At 39.3% G+C, this 20,790-nt stretch overlaps 1 protein-coding gene across 2 annotated transcripts in view; it reads left to right on the top strand.

The window, feature by feature from the left end:
- Unc13c (unc-13 homolog C) overlaps window positions 1-20,790 on the top strand; it is a 445,304-nt gene that overhangs the window by 361,617 nt on the left and 62,897 nt on the right. For both annotated transcript variants that reach the window (XM_028773588.1, XM_028773589.1), the window contains 2 exons: window positions 4,515-4,592; window positions 10,069-10,146. In XM_028773588.1, the coding sequence (XP_028629421.1) occupies window positions 4,515-4,592; window positions 10,069-10,146 (156 nt within the window). The remainder of the gene's footprint in view (window positions 1-4,514; window positions 4,593-10,068; window positions 10,147-20,790) is intronic.

Genomic DNA, 20,790 nt, shown 5'->3' with positions numbered 1-20,790 from the left:
TATATACATTTATAAAATTGTTTGAAGACATGTGACATAATAATCTCTAATATTACTTAAAAACAAAACATCTTCTTTGGTCCCTGGTAAATATCAGGGCATCTACCAGATGCTGGAGTTAAAGGAATATGAGACATGCATATCATTTTTCTTATGTTCTAAAACCTAATCCTAACTTAAAAATAACAATGACAATTCATCAAGTATAATGATATTTTAATTACTTTATTCACAGTACCTCTCTCATCTCCCTAAAACCCCATGAGGTATACACCATTACCCTCCCAAGTTTTTTAAGTGATGACATGGAACAGAAATATGTGGTAACTGAGATGAATCACCACGTAGAAATGGCATGGAGTGAAACTAACCATTGCCCATACTCTCTTCTCACACCAATGTGATCTGAAACCCATTGTTAGTTGTAGAATAAAATCTTGTAGTCTTAGATTTTCCAAAGCCTGCTGTTAATAAAGATTCTCAAATGCTTCAACACCGCCCCCAACCTAGTCTGCCATCCAAAGGTAGGGGAGAAAAGATGGTAAATAGAACAAGAGGATGTAGACAAGTTTAGAAGTAGTTCTTTGCGGGGTGATTCCGGTCTCCATTTGTCAGGATACCATCAGTCCAGTTCAGTAGTATCAGGATACCAAGCACAAATCAGCAGCAGCAGCACAATCCAGCAGAAACCGCCAGGCCTCCACCAAATTGGCACAAGTCAGCAGCAACAACTTAGACCAGATATGGCACCAGGAGAAGTTCTCTGCCATGCCTCATTCAAAGAGGTGAAGATCAGAGAAGATTCGAGACCAAGGAAGCATTTCTATAAAAGTATACTGTCACTGTCCATTGTGTCCTATTTATATTTTCTCCAAACATCATGTGTCTTCTTACCACAAGTCTTGCCTCAGCAAAATGCCGTGTGAGTCTACATCACATGACATATCCAGACACTTTCACTTCAGAATCTCATCAATTATTTTTACTCTTAATGCCCAGCCTAAGTATCTGTGCAGAATAACCAGGAGATTTATCATACGCAGGATGTATTAAGATATGCAGAGGGCACAGTGAACTGGACGGAGTCCCTCTTCTGCTGAGACTGAGTTGGTATGAGAGGCTTCCTCTCCATAGAGAGTTAGTTGATAGCTGAAATGTTACTCAAGGACTTGGAGAGATGGCTGAGTTGCGAAGTACTTGCTATGCAAGCATGAGGACCCAAGTTTTGATTCCCAGCTCAGATATAGAAAGTTGGGCAAGGTGCCATGTGTCTGTAGTCCTAGGTCTGAGCATAAAGAGACAGGAGGAGTCACAGGTTCCAGTGTGGCCTGGCAGTCTAGTTGGGGAGAACAATTAAAGAAAGTCCCTGATATCAATCTCTGACTTACACACAGACAAAGACACACACATACACACACATAGACACACACACACACACACACACACACACACACACACACACACACTGAATAAAGATAACTCTGAACCAGAATTCCCAACTTACAGATCCTAAGACCAATGGCATAGATGGGCCTCCCAAGTATGTTGACCTGATATTAGCTTAGGAAATCATAGCTCTTTGGTAGGTGTTGACAGACAACCCATTCAATATGCCAGCAGTGGCAACATGTCATATTAGAATTTTCCAAGGCCAGAGGACATTCTAGTCATCCTGGTTAATCCTTTAAATGTCACAGATTCTTACTTCACTGCCATAATCCCATTAGGACTCCATGTTTCTAAATCTGAAGCTTTTTCACTAGCTATGCTTCTATGGCATTAAAGAACCCTTGCCATCTGTGACTGCTACTTCATATAAACTGTGAGAAACAAGATGCAGACTTTCACCAAGAGGCTGTCCCATGAGTGTGTTCATTCTTCCTTTATCCCTCCATCCTTCCCATTTTCTTCATCTCTCCCCATCCCTGTTACTGTTACTGATTCTATAACTCAGAATGCTTTATAGGCAGAAACCCTGTGTGAGCCTTGCTAAGTACTCCTTCCCTCTCTGAATAGTGACCTCTACCCTGCCACCTGTTCCTCTTAAGTTTTGGCATGCAATTTACTCTACTGAAGGTGGTTTGTTGAAAACAGAGGCTGCTGAGGATGGCTCCAGAAGTGCCAACTGTACAGATCTGAGGCAGGATCTGAGAATTTGAATTTCCACACTTGAAGGCAATGCTGATGACAATTCCCAGAGCCATAGTCAGAGAAGCAATAATTTGGGACACATGCCCCACGCAACTGCTAATTTAGAGTAAAGAAACAATGACCAGATTTGGATTACTTTAGTGAATAAATTAGAATGAAATAAAAGTTAGCCTTCAAATGTCCATTGAAGATTTTTATTCAGGCTTACTGGTGTAGAAATACAGAATTCCCAGGGCTGTTAAAGCAGTACTCTATAGCTCCAAAGGTATATGGTCTTTAGCCACACCTGATATGACCCATGCTTTTCCTCCCTCACAGTCTATCCTGTGTTTTGCCTGTTAGACTAGTAAATATCAGAGTCAGGACTAGTTTTCTACAATCCAGGAGACAATGGTGGTATTTTCTGCTGATTTAGATCCAAGTAACTGACAACAATTATAGATAGCCATGTAGATTTTTCTTCCTTCTCCAGAAAAACAAGTGGGCTAGTCAACAAGTCACCTAGCAGCCACATGAATTTCTAGATGACACTGGACATTTTAAGGGTATTTTTCTATTCACATCTCACCTCCAGCATGTTATGTCTAAGATACAGCAAGCTAGAACACAATGGCTTGCATGTGTGAGTTTTGGGGACAGGGTAAGATAATTGCCACAGTTTGCACTGACATTGAGTTGTGCTCACAAGCACAGATGAGTGAACACCCCCAGGAAATCCCACAGTCACTCTGCATGGCATCTAAAGGAAACTGTGAGCAGCTTCACTCAGAAGATACTTCTGCCTAACCAGCCATCTGTTTCCCTGGATTTATTGATCTACTGCTTAATGAGATCTTCTGGGTTGGTTTTTTTTTTTTTTTGAGGCCAAATTTCTATTTAAACTGACTCTCATTATCTTAGCACCATGCACTTCTGGAAAGCGCCAATCTCCTGTCAACACATTATTCGTAATTCTAGCTTCTTATTGTGAACTTAAATGTCAATAAAGCAAGCTTATAGTCAAATTTGCTGGATTCAGTCCATAGACTAAAAATTCCTTCCTTAGCTTAGTTAACTCTTGGGAATATCTCTCCCAGTGAATCATGATCCAATGGGGAAATTTTTTTTTATATGTATGTGTATCTGGGTCTCAGTGTCAGAATATATGAATGTTAGTACAGGTGCCTGCAGATACCAGGGGACATCAGACCCCTGAGAACTAGAGTTACAGGTGTTTGGAAGTAACCTGCTCTGTGTGCTCAGAATAGAACTGGGGTCCTATAGACCAATGTATATGCATATAGACCAATGCGTGCACATACCTTCTGAGTCGTCTCTTCAGCCCAAAGAAATATATTTCAAAAGGAGATGACTTGGTCCTTTGGTTTTTCTATGAATAAATAGCATAACTCAATCATTATGTTGGTTTATCTTTTCTAAGAAGATGGCATTCACAGTTGACATGTTACCTCTATGTGAATGTAAGACCTGAAGAATGCAAACTCCTCAGTGTATCTTTAAACAAAAACAATACGTTTAATCAACACAGTGTACATTTTTCTCTCTTCACCATAATTTTTTGAAGCAGGGGTCATTCAGGAGTTCACAAGAAGTTTTAGAGAAAAAAAGAAAATATCGAATTTTGGTCCAAATAGAAGTGAGCGGGCAACATTTTTAGCAACTGATGCGCTAGTAAATAACGGTAAATAAGTAATGCACTGCTGAGCCACAGTAAGTGAGCAAGTGTACTGAGAAGGAAAGAGTCGGGGAGTGACAGCTGGACTTTCACACTTAACAGTCGTTTGTGATAGTACACAACATAAGTCCTTCTTTCTGAAGAGAGTCACTGTGGCGTGGTGTCATGAGAATGTCTAACCTCTCTCATACATGAGGCATTGAGAAATGATGGAGAACGTTGAGAAATTGTCCACTGCAGATAACCTTATGTGATAGAGATGAGATGGCAAAAAGGATTAGGAGCCAGAAAGAAGCCAAAGGGAGAACTCCAAGCCCACAGCATCAGTGGGCAAGTATCCAGTACCATGAGACATTAAGTCTCTAAGCTGTCAAGAGATTGCCACAGGAAAGCCTGTGTCTCTCCTTGAGTAAAGTTAGAGAATGACTATATGATAATGTGGACGCTGTTCTGAGAGGCTACAGATCTTTGAGGTGTGTTTGAAACGCTATTCAGAACTCTGACAAACTGTCATATACATGCAGCGATTTGTGATTCCTCTTTGGACATGGGTATGGACTGAGCCCACCTAAGACTCTCTTTAGCTAAAGAGAGTTATGTTTGCCTGACTTAGCCTGGATGTGTTTCTGTAAGACAGCATGTTTAACTCACTTATGTGATGTGCATTGGATGATATTTTCTTTCTCAGACCATCAATAAGGTTCTGGTCCAGTACGCTGCAATTGTATCAAGTGACTTCGGTTCATACTGCGATAAGGAGACAGTGGTAAGTAGGACTACCCCCACCACACCCCCACTGGTGAGTGTCTCAAAATAGAAACATATGCTTTCTAACATCAAATACGTAAGAAATATTGTCAGTGTCTGTCCATAGTGGGTTCTATAGTGGATGATAAAAGCTAGGGATCTCAGAGCATTACCTGCAAACCTCTCCAGGCACATGGGTTTCCTATCAAGATTGGATAGAAGGCAGAAAGTGGCCAGTGCCTGCTGAATTATGTTTTTCTATGTTGAGAGAAATGAGATGATAAACCATTGAAATTGCACCAACTCATAAAGCATTTGGAGCTGAGAACTAGGGAGATAAGAATTAAGTGAATGTTGATAACAATCATTGTTGCTTTTTGCCCACTCACAAATAAGTATAATTTAGTCTTTCCATTTTCAAACCAAGAGAGTAAAATATACAGGGCAATGATGCTTCCTCCTGTGAATTATCCATGTCTCCATGGTTTTTTGATGATGCAGGAATACTTTTAAAATTCAAAGCAGTAATGCAACTACTCAGCAAGAAGCATTAAAAAAAATCAAGATGAACCGAAGTTGTTTGCAATCATATAATCAGAGAGATTACATGATGTAAAGGGAAAGTGTTCTTATTTCTGTCCTTAGTATCAAGAAAACTGTGTGGCCAACATTGTGGGAATTTTTTTAAAGAGTAACACTGAAGCATCCACAGGGTTCTTAAAAGCAACTTTTCCCTCCTGCTTGCAAAAGTAAAATTGAAAATGAAAACCAGCCCGCACTAGTTGGCAAGGCCGAAGGATAACCATGAGCTGATCGGCAGCAACTCAGCTCACCCTGGCTGACAGCTCATTAAGACAAGCCAGTCCTGATGGTTCTTAAAGATTTCAGTAGATGCTTCTTTCCCTTCCGTTAATATGCTGCCCAGCAAGCTGATGATAACTTTCAGACGATCTCAGCCCTGAAATCCAGCCACCTTTGACTCCAGCCCTCTAAAAAGGAGACTATTTACGTGTTGGAAGCATATATTTTCATTTAAAGGTTAAAATATGATGCATGCTTCCAGCATTAAGTCTGCAGATCGCAAGAGTGTCTTGTAGTTTCAGCAAATACTCCATTTTTACTAAGATGGCAAAACAGGTATTTGTGAAGTTAGCTGAGAAATAACTGATTTCAGTTAGCTCTTTAAATGCTGGGCAACCTTCTACTTCACATGTTAACATTCTGAATTCCAGATCATATGAAACCTCCACCTGCCCCGATAATTGTAAATCAATATATATTGTTATTTTTGTATGGCAGTTGATCTTTCAAAAACTTGTTTTCAGTATCTATTTGTGTGTGTGTGTGTGTGTGTGTGTGTGTGTTTTGTGTAAGAATTTATACATGTGAATATGGTGTCCATGGAAGCAACAGGGTATTGGATCCCCATGGAGCTGATGTCACAAGCAGTTTTGAGCTGCCTAATGTGGGTGGTGGGTCTTTTGTAAGAGCAATGCCTATTTTTAACCACTGAACCATCTCTCTAGCCCCCAAAATGGAATTTTATAGTTAAATAAAAGCCTATGTAAATATGTAAATAACATAGCTCAGCACCTGTACCTTAGTGTATATTTCAGCCATATCGGAATGTCTCTACATTGAATCAAACTTTACTATTCATCGTATTTTAGGTTTACAATTGATCTCAATGAAGATAGAATGCATGTGATACGTTTATAAGGAAAATCAAAGTGTACACATAGAGAGTTACAGCTATGCTCACTTACCGTACCCATTAGCACCTGTACCTTTCATTGGCTTCATCCTAGCAAGCAGTCTCCTGGCTACTTTTGGATTCTATTGTTTAAGTTTAAAATCATTTTAATTTCATCAAGGTGTCTTGATTGAATACACAGCTTATATATCTTTGCCCCAAGTCATCACAAACAGAAGTTTGTGCCTTTTTGTGAATATATATTACAAATTTCCTTTAAGAATCAAAATCATAAGTCAGATATAGTGGTACATACCTTTAATCCCAGCACTCAGGAGGCAGAGGCAGGTAGATCTCTGTGAGTTCAAGGCAAACTTGGAATAGATAATGAGTTCCAGACAACCAGAACTACATAGTGAGACCCTGTCTCAAAAAAAATTGAAAGCATTGAAATTCATCATATATTCCTAGTCATCTACAAGTGGAATAAGAAACATTCAAAGATAGACATTTGAGGTATACGAATGAGGGTTTGTAAGACGGCTCAGTAGGTAAAGTCACATGCCATAAAAGCCTGATGACATGAGTCACATCATTAGAAGCAACTTTAGAAAGAAAAATACCAACTCCTTTCTACATGTATACTGTGATACATACATGCATGCATGCACACACACACACATATACACACACACAGAGTAAGTAAATAAAATTTTCAAAAAGACATGACTATAACATTTGATGTGTCTGAAGTCAGAATTAAAGTCTATAGTTCAACAAAATGTCCACCCGAGAATTTTTTTTGTAGCGTCACATGCTAATTTGTTGCTGTTTTTGAGACAGGTTCCATGTAGCCCAGGCTGACCTTGAATTTCTGATCCATCTTCCTTTACCACCGGAGTGCTAGGTTTAGTGTTGTGTACTGTCTGGCCCCTTCTTACTGTGACAATAAGTGAGTCCCTTAGGGTTTTGACTGTTCTCAAGATAAAATAAAATGTATATGATATGTTTATAAGGAAACTCAAAAGTTACACAGTATACATACTGAGTAACAGCTATGCCCAAATATATTATTTAATCTCCATAAACTCTTCAGTAAGCAATAGAATTCGGTTAGGATAATGTTCCTTGTACTGGGTTGGTTTTGTTTTTCAAATTTTTTAATGCATAACCTTGCTACTCAGTCCATGCCAGCCTTGAACCTTGAGTCCTCCTGCCTCAGCCTCCCAGTTCTAGGATGCAAGGCATGTGCCATGCCAGGATGGATTTATTAAAACATTAGTGCATTCATTCTTACTCACTGACTACAGAATTGCTAGAATCTAGCTGTTTTGTGCTTAGGTTGGAGATATAATTGAATAGTAATCTAATTCTAATTAAATGATTTAATAAGTCAATGATACAGTAATAACAGTGGACTTGGGGCATTTCAAGGTCAGGAAAAGTTTAGTAAAGGAGAAGAGCTTTATATTTATTTTTTTTTAATTTTTTTAATTTGTTTATTATATGTAAGTACACTGTAGCTTTCTTCAGACACCCCACAAGAGGGCATCAGATATCATTACAGATGGTTGTGAGCCACCATGTGGTTGCTGGGATTTGAACTTATGACCTCTGGAAGAGCAGTCAGTGCTCTAACTCAACTTTATCTCTCTCTCTTCTCCTTACTCTTTCTATATGGTGAGTAGCCATTGTCCCAAGTGAGCCCAACTCTCTGTCCATTTTACTCTCCCTAGCATTCTTGAAAATCAGAGATGATCATATTTGATCTGGTGTATGGCTTTTATATAAAGACTTGCTATTCTGGTCCTGTTCTGAGTGCTGAGAAGAATAGGCTTAAATGCTAACTGCAAATATCAAATAGAATATCCCTGTATCAAAGTATGCCGATTGTGATTTTTGGGAGTAGAGGGCATCAAAACTGTCTTGAGGATTCTAGTTTAACAATCAGAAACTCTGGAGTATAACTCTCAGTTATCTGTGTTTAAAGAAGCAATAAAATATTTAAGTGGCCAGAATCCAGAAACAGAATAGAAGTGTGAAATTGTTTCTATAAATCAAACTTAGGTTGTGGTCACTTTAAGAGTCAAGTACAAAGTCTCTCGTGATGTGGTTAAGGCAATAATACAATCTTTCTACTGATGAGAGCTAACGCCTCTTTGATGTCCCATGAGTCCTTTGTCTGACCTTCTAATCCATTACTGGCTCCCTTCCCAGCCACTTGGAAGATGTGTCCATTTTCTGTCTCTGTCATCCCTAGCTCTGAGCCACTAACTTTTCAGAATCAATGTGTAGCAGCCATCAGTGATTTTTTGCAACTATGCCAAAATCTATTTTCTGATTAGAAATTAATTCCAAATTGATATCTAGTCTTATCAGAAAGTTTTATATCACTACTGCCCTTTTCTACCTCCCTAGAAACAACTCAAATGCCTAAGTATGCATCCTGTGCAAGCAGAGCGCTGCAGTCTGCCCGCTGCCTCTGCAGCATGCATGGCGGTTACATCTAGCCAGTGACAGTAAAACGAAAACAAAAACTCAATACAAAATCTTTATAAAATAAATTCAAAGTAGGTGATAGGAAAGTTGAAACCAAGGAAGGAAAATTTGAATCTAAGTGATGGACAGGAATCCAAATAAGCAAAGAGGAAAGCGAGAAAAGGAACACACTTGGTTTGGAGTCAGATAGCGAAGAAAATAGTCAATAGCTTCCTGGCTTTAGTGACAGAGACTCCATTAAAGTTATTTTAATTTTTTTGTAAGTTTTCTTGGTTTTAAAAGAGAAATACAGATGCTTTTTAGCTTTAAAGCAGCACAATTACCAGAGAATTGAAATTAACTGATTTTCTCAAAAGAAAAAATATACAACATAGAATTGAGTAGGTTGGTGATACAGTTCCATTGGAAGAACACTTTCAAAGTATCTATGAAATTTTGGGTTCAATCCCCAGCACTGCAGAAATCAGGCCTGGTAGTGCACACCTGCCATCCCAGAACCTGAAAGTAGAGGCAGGAAAATCAGAAGTTCAAGGTCATCCTAAGCCATCTGAGACCAGCCTGGAACATAAGAAATGTTGTTGTTTTTGCTGTTCTTTGTCATCTTTAATCTATTTATACAGTCCAGTTCTTATCCCCCTCCCCTTCTGCCCTCTGACAGTTCCTCATACCATTCGTCCTCTCCTGTCTCCAAGAGGATGTCTCCATCCCCCTACCCTCCCACACCATCTCAGGCCTCCCCATTCCCTGGGGCCTCAAGTCTTTCCAGAGTTAAGTGCCTCTACCCCCAGTGAGGCCAGATCAGGCAGTCCTCTGCTGTATATGTGTCTGGGGCCTCGGACTAGCTAGTGTATGCTGCCTCATTGGTTGCTCAGTGTCTGAGAGATCGCAGGGGTCCAGGTTTGTTGAGACTGCTGGTCATCCTTCTCCTCCACTTCTTCCAGCCTTTCCCTAATTCAACCACAGCGGTCCCCAACTTCTGTCTCAGTCATCATATCAAACAAAAACATAAATAAAAAGTGACTAATTCTGATGTTCAAAATATCATAACACGAAGAAAAGGGATGCTGGTAGTCTCCATGTGCTATTACATGTGTTCATTGTTAAACTGTATTCCCCAAAATGATCATCTATTTCCTTTCCAGTCCCAGCAGTTAAAAGCCATCATTCAAAGTAGCAGAATGATTACGTTTGTTATGTATCACAGGCCACAGGTGACAACTAGACACTGTATGAATTAAACTTGCTCCAAAGGTTACATATGAAGGATGTACATCACGTTGGCCTCTCTTTCTCTTCCTATAAGCCTTGCATATTGATGAACAACATCCAACAACTGCGGGTCCAGCTGGAAAAAATGTTTGAATCCATGGGTGGGAAAGAGGTGAGTGTGTGTCCACTCTTGTCTTAACCAAAGGATTCTTAGGTGGATGTTAGTAGCATTTTGCTTTGCTATGGGAAGTGTCTTACTTTTTAATATTGTTCTTATCAATGAACAGGAAGCGTTTGTTTGTTTACTTGTTTTCTTATCTCTAAAATCCCATTGGCATTTACATCAGTCACTATGACAGCATTTTAGTAAATGGAGGTATGTTCAGGGACAGGGAAAGAGCCAGCCGACCTGTTGTACAGTTAAAATGAGTGCACATAAGCTAGTGATCAGTAGTCTGACAAAGATTACATTCCACACTGTCATCTTGAAGTTGATGGTTGTTTTAGAGTTCATGTTGTGGCAATAGTGCCATGTCAGTGCTTAATTTTTCACATCGTGAAAGCCACGTCAAATGTGCTATGTGTTGTGTCTGTAATGTGTTGTGTCTCTATTCAACATCCTTGCAATTCCACGAACAGAAGAAGGAAGGGGAGAGATTCTCCTATGAGGTTTGTGATTGCAAATGTTACCCGCTTCCCCTGGCTGTCCTCACCTGCCATTTGAAGACCATTGGGTGACCCGCGAGTGCCCTCTCATTTGCTTCTTGAGATCAGGCAAAGAGCAAAACATTAATTAGCTCGCACCTGCCGCTTGCCAAGGTCTTGTCTTTCCTTACAAACTGATGTGAGTGGGGGTTGAGGAACTGAGGAATAGGGAAGTCATTAAAGGCGAGAGTCAATGGAGCATCGGGTCTTCCCCACTCACCCCGCTTGCCACCAACAGCAACAAGAATAAAACAAACCCTTGGGGCCAGAGGGGGTGGCTCTGCAGTTAAAGGCACTGGCTGCTCTTCCAGAGGACCCAGGTTTGATCCCTAGTACCTACATATCCGCTCACTACCATCTATAACTCCAGTTCCAGGGGACTTGATGCCCTTTCTGGCCTTCCCAGGCACTGCATACACACGGCAGTTAGATGCGTGCAGGCAAACACTCGTTACACAAAAAGTAAATATTTTACAAGAGAAAACAGACCCAGTGATGCTATGTCTACTTCACCTACATTGGACTTTCTGTATAGTAAGCCATGAGCCCATGCAGAAAGCTAGGTTTGAAATGAAAGCAAATTTCCTTTTATTTCTAAATGTCTGAGGCTGCAGAGCCTCATTTAGTACCAGCCTCTTCACATGAGATGAGTCTTCAAACCTAAGGAGAAATCTGGCTGTACCACACCAATGTAAGACTGAAGGAGCTACTTAATGTCCTAGAAGTGAAAAGCACCAGAATCATGTACAATGCTACAAAATGGTTCTTTTTTTTTTTAATTTTAAATATGAGTTCATTCACTGGTAGTCTCAGATCAGCTTGTGTGAAATAAAGCCTCACTCTGTGCAGTGTGCTAATGCCTGCTCCAAAGTCTCAGGGCATCATTTCTGGGTTCTTCTGTTGAAATCAATGGATGTGGCAGTTGGAAATCATCCCATGAGATTCTCTTTCTAATTGTCCTGATGCTTCATGACATCCATTCAACTCTATTTAATACTTTCAGTGATGAAATCACTCATTTCTTGTGGGAAATCTCAGTCCAAAATTCAGTGAAATAGAAACACCAGGAATCATGTAAGAATGAAATTATATATTAAATGACCTATTTCTAGAAACTTCTCTCCTACTCCAACTATTTTTCTACCATTCTGTGTTTGGACTCGGATGCAGATAATATTTGCTGAGCTGAGTGCTAAGCAGACAAGACAGAACTGACAGACTAAAGTCCAACGGGGCTCCTGATTAAAGGAAGTTGTGTGGACCAAGCCACCTGCTTGCTAAGCACCCAACAGGGAAACTTGTTTACCAGGCAAAAGTGATTCTTAATTGTGAAGCAAGTACCAATTTGAAAGGTGCAGGTTCTCATTATAAACTGTGTTTATAGATAAATTCTTCCTTTATAATGCAAGCCATGCCTGTTTATTGATCTCCTTATACATAACATCCAGGAAAAATGCACTTGACTGAGTGATCAAGATAAAACCAAGGCCTGGTTCCTAACTATCTAATCTGTTAGATGAATCATAGCAGCTCTTCCCTATATTCAATGTTCTTCTGGCCCTCTTTCTATGTAGTTTTTCCTTCCTTTTTAATCTGGCTTCCATTGATAAGGAAAAGCTTTAAGCTGAACCAATCAGAACTGGCATAGAGGTACGTGAAACCTAGAAATAAAACAAGATCCAAACCCAAGATCAAGTGAAACACACAGGTTTCCAGCATGGCTGTGCTTAATTAGTACATAATTGTAGGTTGCTATGCTTGGCTTCCTTCATGTCCCAAGTTATGAAGATGATCTGCAGATTTTTTCCAGTAGGGTCATCTGTGAGAGACAGTAATTTAAACAAGTACCTTCACTTGGGGCTTTTAAAGAAATCAAAAAGTATTTTATGGCCGAGGTAGCCTATGGCTGAAATCCCAGAACTGGAGAAATAGAAGCAGGAGGGTAAGAACTTCGCTGTTGTCCTTGGCCACGTAGTGAGGTCAAGGCCATCTTGGGATATGTGAGACCCTGCACCACCCCCAAAAATAGTCCAAAGGAAGAAGAAAATGAGGTCTAGTTATATAGTGTGACCAGGAGTCACCTTTCGCTATAAGACATATATACAGTATTTGATATAGGCATATTCAACAGCCTTTGAAAGTTTTATCATGCGAGGCTAAGGAGATGCTCCGTGGATAAGACCATTGGCTATGTAACCATGAGGACCTGAATTCAATTTCCCAGAATGCATGAAGTATCCAAGCATGACTGCATTCACAAGTACACACTGATATCAATGCTGTAAGAGGCAGAGACAGGAGGATCTCTATGGCTTGCTGACCACCAGTCTAGCTCCAGTAAAAGACTCTGAATCAAGGGAATAAAGCAGAGATTATTAGAGTAGGATACCCACTACCATTGTCTGGTCTCCACATGTATGAGTAAGCATGTATGCACACACAAGCACACACATGTGTACATATGCCAAACACATGCAGTATACATTCACACATATATCTTTTTTTTCAAATCATAAATAAATTCTTCCAAGCAAACTAATGTGGGTTGCCAATTTCTTCTGCCTATGCAGCTATAGAAGGAATCTTAACTAAGACCAGGGACACTCTCCATCCCAGGACAGTTCCTCATCTCTCAGGAGTTTGTTACATGAACCCCTCTATGTTAGGGTGTGTACTTCTCTCTACAAAAATCAAATTAGCAAATGACTGTCTGTTCATTTGCTCGGAGTAGTCTTAAATGCACTGTGTTTTTTAGCTGAGCTCTCCCCACAGGCTGCTTGCCTCTAGCACTGTCTGAAGCTGGCTCCAGCTGGCTCCAGCTGCCCACAGCTGGCTGCTTGCAAGCATGACTGCATGATGCTGCTTTGACTGCCAGGACAGCTCTTCCCTCGCAGGAAACCCTCTTTTCCCTGGACACAGAAGGTTTCACACCTGCATTTTGGTTTTGTGCTCTCTATTGGTGAAACATTCATCTTGTGCATGGGGCACAGATGGAAACATTGCCAATCAGCCCAAGGGAATCACTGTATTAGGGAATATACAGCCTATATTATAATCTGACTTTGGGATGAAAGTTAATCATTTACCCCACCATCACAACACTGTGTCATGTGGTGCCCTTGTGTACCACAATAACAGTAAAAGCATCATGGGAATGCCATTCACTGGAGAATAATTGTCCAGTTATTCTGTAATAAATGGAATAACTCAAAATAAAAACGTTGTAGTCTTTACTAGTTTGTTTCTTGAATATAACTCCATGTGTGTCTATTGCAACTTCTTTGTATTAATTTTCCTAACATGAGCATATTGTTACAGCTCTTGGAAGTTGCTTACAAATCTTCATTTGATTAGCAATTTAATTTGCATAAGTATATGAAAAAGAAAATTAAATTATCACAAATTTAATTTCTTTGCAGGGAGTCATGATATAGTGATTTGAATACTCCAAAATGTTACATAAGTTGATTTAGGAGAATTCTGACTGTGCCATGTCAACAGAGGATCTGCACTGTGGTACAATCATTTGAAATGGTGGCAACTCTGGTTATTCATCAGCTTGATGAGTATTGATAGTACTCCAAACTCTAGAAGTTATTCCTTATTGAGATATTTACAGGAAAGAAAGCTGCTGTTAAGCTGCATTTCCATCCTACTTACTATAAATCAAACCCAGTTGGTGCCATGGTAACATGGTTTTTATTGACATGTCTCAAATATTAACTGAGTTTTCTAAGTCAAGTTATGGTGTGGATTTGACTGTAAGAATAAGTTTTGTGTTTGTACAAAATACAACCAAAGAATCTGTAGAATACCCCACTGTCTATTTTGGTGAGCAACTTCATTCTTATATTTCAATCATGTGTACCTATCTGTATTATTCTGAATCTTTTAATACTGAGCTAGCATTTAGCTGCACCAGATTGTGACATACAATTCACTGAAGTTCTCCAAACCTGTTCACCACACAGACTTAGGGAACAGCTTAGGTTCGAGAGGGAAGCAGAGAACCTGGGGTAAGGCTCACTGTTTAAAGACAGGAGGTCTCCATATCAACAGTCACTGAAACTTAGCATGCACCCTGGCTTTGGGGTGAGATTATGAAGACACACTGCTGAACTCCAGTCCCCGAGGATTTGGATCAGCAGGCCATGGGCAAAATTGTGTGATTCAAGTAGAAAACAAATTCCCAGGTGGTGATTCTGATACCACTGGCCTTGGGAATCAGTGCTACTGAGCTGTCTTTGTAGACTACAAACAGCGTGATTAAAAACAGCTCAGAGGCTAAACTGATGTCTCCAAGAACACTTACTGCTCTTCCAGAAGAGCCAGCTTCAGTTTCCAACACCCACATGGTGGCTCACAACTGCCTATAACTCTAGTTCCAGGAGATCCAATGCTCTCTCTGGCTTTTATACGTACAAGGTACATGGTGAACACACATACATCCATATAAACACTCAGAGACATAGACTTAAGTTAAATACCCCTCTTTTTTAATGGAAAAAATAACAACTCAAAAGTCCTTTATCTTATCTCTGAACCACCTCAACCATCAAACTTTCTGTTCTCTGAATATTGATTTAACACGATTGGATGGAATTTGGGACAATACACAATAGTATAGTCAAGTTCTGGTAGTTAATATGACAGTCCTAAAATTGCTAACTATTTTGCAGTCATTTGCAAAACTTTATCATTTCTTAAAAGCATTACATAAACTTTTCATTATGATTTATTAATTGTTTTGCTTGTAGTATTTATATATTTTAATTTATAATTTTAAAGATGATAAGCATATATTCAGATCTCTAGATGATATGATTGATTTTGGCTTCTGAATATAAGTAGAAATGTCACCTAGTAATAAGTTAATGAGGATCAATATCCTATTTTTATCATTTTTCAGCAACTATAAAATAAATTGTAGAATAATTTGAATTATTAGGCATATATTAGGCAGCTCAATAATAAAACAGACAATTCAATTAATTATAACTTACTTTCAGTTCTAAAATTGTCTCCCAAAGCAATTTAAAGTATTTGTAAATTAAAAAGTTTAATTATCCATTGTGCCTACTCAGAGGTATTGTACCTGCAGGAGGGCAGGAATTAGCATAGAAAATAAAATCATTTTTTATTGTCTTCAGACTCAAGAAGTTTACAAAGAACAAGCACTCATATAACAGCAATTAAGAGCCAGGCTACCTTTCAGCACCTGGCAGCATCAGTTCTCAACTTATGGGTCATGGCCCTCTAAGGGTCCCAGATATTCTGCATATCAGATATTTACATTATTATTAATAACAGTAGCAAAATTACAATTATGAAGTAGACACAAGATTATTTTATAGTTGTGTGTCACCACAACATGAGAAACTCTGTTAAAGGGTCACAGCATTAAGAATGTTGAGAGCCACACACTCAGAAGCTAGGTATCTATGCTGCCTGGACCACTGTAAGCATGTCCTCCCATCTCTTCACCTCAGGCTTGACCCATCTATCACATAGTTCAAAGCACTGTAAATCATACTAGGCAGCAGAAATATAACAAGTGCTAAGATAACCCTACTTTAAAAAATGTTGGGTTTATTCAGGAAGTCAGAGTAATAAGAGACAAGGGTTCTAAGGGAAGATCACTTTCTAATCTTGGAAGTACCCTTTAAAGGCAAATTCAAATGCTGTGTTTTGTTTCACAGTAAACTCAAACTTCTAGCATCTCATTGTGTGGATATAACCCAAAGGTGAGATGGTATGCAACTGAAGTCAGAAAATGCAACCAGTTATTCTTAGTTTCATAGCACCAATCAACAAGAAGTAAACATCGGACATCCTGGTCTTTTATTTGCGGATGCTGCCTGGTTTCTGTATCCTCCCAGCCATCTCTGTGATTAGGGTTTTCAATTGGATTTAATAGGAAATAAGGAGAACAATGAGCTAGAAGGGCCATCTGATTGCTGTGATTTAACAAATACAGTTGAGTCCAAAGCAACTCCCACATATAGTCAGGCTTAACAAATACACTTGTGAAAGTAAGGTAGCAAAGAGGTGGTGAGGTTCTGAGCTGGCAGCCCATGTCAGAATGAGATGCAGGACCCAGGCAGGGGCTGCTTGTTAACCTTGCTCCCCAGAGTTTCTGACAGCTTGCAGGGTCACCCACATACTGGCAGGTCTCTTTTTAAACTAACATTTTTTCTTAAGAGATACGCACACCAGAGCAAGGAGGGATAGATGCAGGGCTCTATTTTACCTTATAATTGCCCACAACAATTCACTCTTGATTGTTTATAGTTGCCCTAACATACCATAAACCAGTGTAACCAGCAGTAAAACTCTTAGCTTCTTGTAATCTATATTGTATCTATTTTTCAGTCTATGCAACTAAAAAAAAAAAAGGACAGCTTTCACCTTAAACTAGTGGTTCTCAACCTTTTGGTTGTGACCCTATTGGGGGTCAAATGACCTTTCCACAGGAGTCACATATCAGCTATCCTTCATGTCAGATATTACATAACAGTTCATAACAGTAGCAAAATTACAGTTATGAAGTAGCAATGAAAATAATTTTATGGTTGGGGTCACTACAACATGAGGAACTGTATTAAAGGGTTGAAGCATTAGGACGATTGAGAACCATTGCCTTAAAGGAAATAAGAGATAGTTTCTTCTAGAGCAAAGTTGAGTGACCATGGCACAGGTACACAGATTTAAGTGACCTTGAATTCCATGTTTTAACATGGAAGCAGTTTCATAAACCTTTGTAATTTTACAGAATAAAGAAGATTCCTAAATCAAGGCAAGTTTAAAATACATTGATGGGTACATCAGAGAGACAGTTAACAGTTACAGCAAAGTGGGAAAAGGCCTCGGGTGATAAAATTCTTAGCTTTCTGGTTGGTGAGAAACAGTGGTCTGCTAAGTTAATAGATTCCAACAGGTTCTTACCTTTTAGTGATAGAATGTTAGTTCTAACAGACAGGTAAACAAAAGATGTCTACTCAGATGGCTAAAGCTAGCCAAGATACTACGGTACTTAGCTTCCACATCTGCAGCACTCCCACCTCTCCATAACACTTAGTCTTTGAAAACACAGATTTTTTTTCCATGATATTTTGTTGTTCATCGATACCTAGTAAGTAGCTTTGTCAAAGCTGAAAACAGTACCTTACTATATCTAAATGTATTTGTTGATCTGACATACGATAATGGATGGTATTTAACTACATACATTATGTAGTTATGCTGTGAATATTATTATTATTATTTATTATTATTATTGGCCACTGAGGGTTTTCAACTTTCTGAAACCACAGTTCAAGCTGTGAATTTTCGCACAGTGACTGACACTTCTAGCTCAGTATCCATGCCCTTCCGGGTGGGGTGAGGAATATGCAGTACTCTGCCTCTGTATGTGATCATGTGATCATGAGAGTTCTTGAGGAGGACTTCTACAGAAAGGAATACAAATAATACTGAAAACAGAGTACCGGCATCAGAGCTGTAGCACTTGTGATTAGTTATTTACAGTATAGACCACATAGCTTATTTCACACAGCGTACCACTTTCTGATGGGATGCCACCACTTACGAGGATATTGCTCTAAAGCCAGGTTCTCCATAGATTTCCCAGTTTTATTTTAGGCTGAATTAGGCCTCATGGAGTGAATAGGCTCTGAAACCTGGAACTGTTGGAGAGAATCAGCCTTTTTAAAAGAAAGAACCAGAGCCAGAAAATACTGTGAGAAATTGCTGGAAGCCCTTCCCTGCTGAAAGTTACCCTGAGAGGTCTGAAAACACTAAATCAAACTTGAGTTTATTATATCAACCATTAATTATTATTTATTAGGAACAACCATTAAGGGGGATATAAAGACAATGAGAAAAATACTAAGTCAAGACTTCAAAAGGACAAGTGGGCTAGGGAAGATGTTTCAGAGGCATGATTCAGTATATCTTGGTCCCCAACTGTAAATGGAGGAAGAATATAGAAGTCAAACGTGACATCTGTGTGTGACCAAATCAGAGAAAACAAGAAGAGAAATAAATTAAGCCAGAAAAATAGTGAGCTCTATGTTTATATGCTTTGATGGAGGTACAGTTGGATCCTCAGAAGGAAAAAATTTCAAAGGCACCAGGAAAACCAGACAAGATGTTCAGGCATGCTGTTTAGAGAATGCAGAGAAGAGAACTAGGGGCCGTTCGCATAGGAGTGGTAGTTGGAGCTATAGACTTGAACGTGGTTGCTCAGGGGAAAGTAGAATGAAGAACAGAAAGGGAAGTTTGAAGGGCATTAATATTTAAAGAGTACATAGAGGATTTGCATTCAACAGGAAGAAGGACAAGCCATGCAAAACTGGACAAGCAAGGAAGTAAGGGCTTGAGAGAAAAACAATAGTATGAACAGATGCTGAGTGCGATAAATAAGGTCAGCAGGCTTACCAGTTAAGAGATCATGGTGAGCTATAGTGTGCACTGCAGTGGAGGGTCCGAAGCAGGAGCCGGGCTGTGGTGGACTAAGAAATGCTTCAAAGATGCAGACAGATAAAGAGCACAGTTTTAGGCTTGTGTTATGAGAAGTTCAGAGGTAAAGGAGAGGGAGAAAGTAGCCAGATGTTGGTGAGAAGGTTATTTCCAATAAGTTAGGCTTTTCTTCCATTATTCTGCTTTCTATTTGTACATGAATATCATCAGCATATATTCATAGAGCAGGAAAGTGAGATTAATAATTGACTGATCAAGTACGAAGCAAGGAGAATGGTTAATGGCTGGGAGGGAGGGAGGAAGTCCTCAACTGAACAGAGGGTTTCTAAGACATGATGCTTCAGATTCCATAGACATGGTAATATACCCTGCATAGTAAAAAATTTAAATAATAATGTCAAAAGATGCAAAAATAGTGAACAAATTAATATAGATATATTAAAGGATTTGATGCAAAAAATTCTTAAGGGTTTTAATTTTAAAATATTGAAGCATTTAAACAGTAGACAAATAAATCCTCGCCTCGTTTTCTAGGGACATGATAGGCAGACCACATGACCTTCCCGCCTCAGCTGTATTTTTATGGATGAGTAATAAAAACACTGTAACACTGAGGCAGGGCTCTGAGAACAAAGCATGGCACCCTACAGGCTGTAGGAAAGGAAGGAAAGTGGGCAGCAATTAGCTGTGAGGAAGTAAATGACTCAGGAATGACCTGGAGTTCTTCCATGGCATCTATTTTACAGGTGACTTTAATGTGATACCAAGAAGGGTTTAAATGTCCTTCTGCAGCCTAAAGGTTGTACCTGCAGCAAGACCTTCATGATCAGTTCAAATGCCAATGCTTTTAAGAGGTGAAAGACCACGTATTCTGATTAGATCTACAGACAGAGGATAGGTGCTAGAAAAGAAGCAGACATACATGCGGAGTTGACATGGTAACTGAATTCTGAGTCAGGTCAGAGCATAATGTGACAAGGTCTGGCAAGTAGTCATATATTTGAAATCAAGAGTACCTTGATAAATCAGAATATGTTGTTGCTAATAAAGAAAAGATTTTATTTCAAAAGCAAAAGTATATTATTAATAGAAAATATATCTATGGAGAACCATATTGGCCATCAAGATAACTTCCATGGGGAAACTTTTGGCTTTGTGCATCATCTCCAGTTGCCTTTTATATATATAGTGCATGCAAGTCTTACAGGACTTTGGGAAAGATACATTGACTTGCATAGGAAGCTAAAGTCTATAGAAAAGATAATACAAGAGTTTTGAATACAAAATAAGAGAAAAGGGCACAGTTGGTACACATGCTATGCTGCTGCCTGTCTCTGGTGAGGAATCCTTGAGGAAGGGTTGTGAAATGAAATAAGAAATTATTTATACGTTAAAGAAAAAATAAATAAAAAGCCAGATGTGTTGCATGGCTTTAACCCCAGTGCTTGGGGAGTAGAGACAGGAAGGTCTCTGTGAGTTCAAGGCTCTTCAGGTCTACATGACAAGTTTTAGGACTGTCAGAGCTATGTAAAGAGACCCTGTCTCAGAAACAAAGAAACAAAGGGGAGGGGAGGGGGGAGGGGAAGAAAGGAGAGGAGAGGAGAGGAGAGGAGCTTAGTGTATTCTATCT

This window comes from Grammomys surdaster, unplaced genomic scaffold (assembly GCF_004785775.1).
Source record: "Grammomys surdaster isolate TR1022 unplaced genomic scaffold, NIH_TR_1.0 231, whole genome shotgun sequence".
NCBI lineage: Eukaryota > Metazoa > Chordata > Mammalia > Rodentia > Muridae > Grammomys > Grammomys surdaster.
The sequence above is the reverse complement of the archived record's forward strand: the minus strand, read 5'-3'. Positions and strand labels throughout refer to the sequence as shown.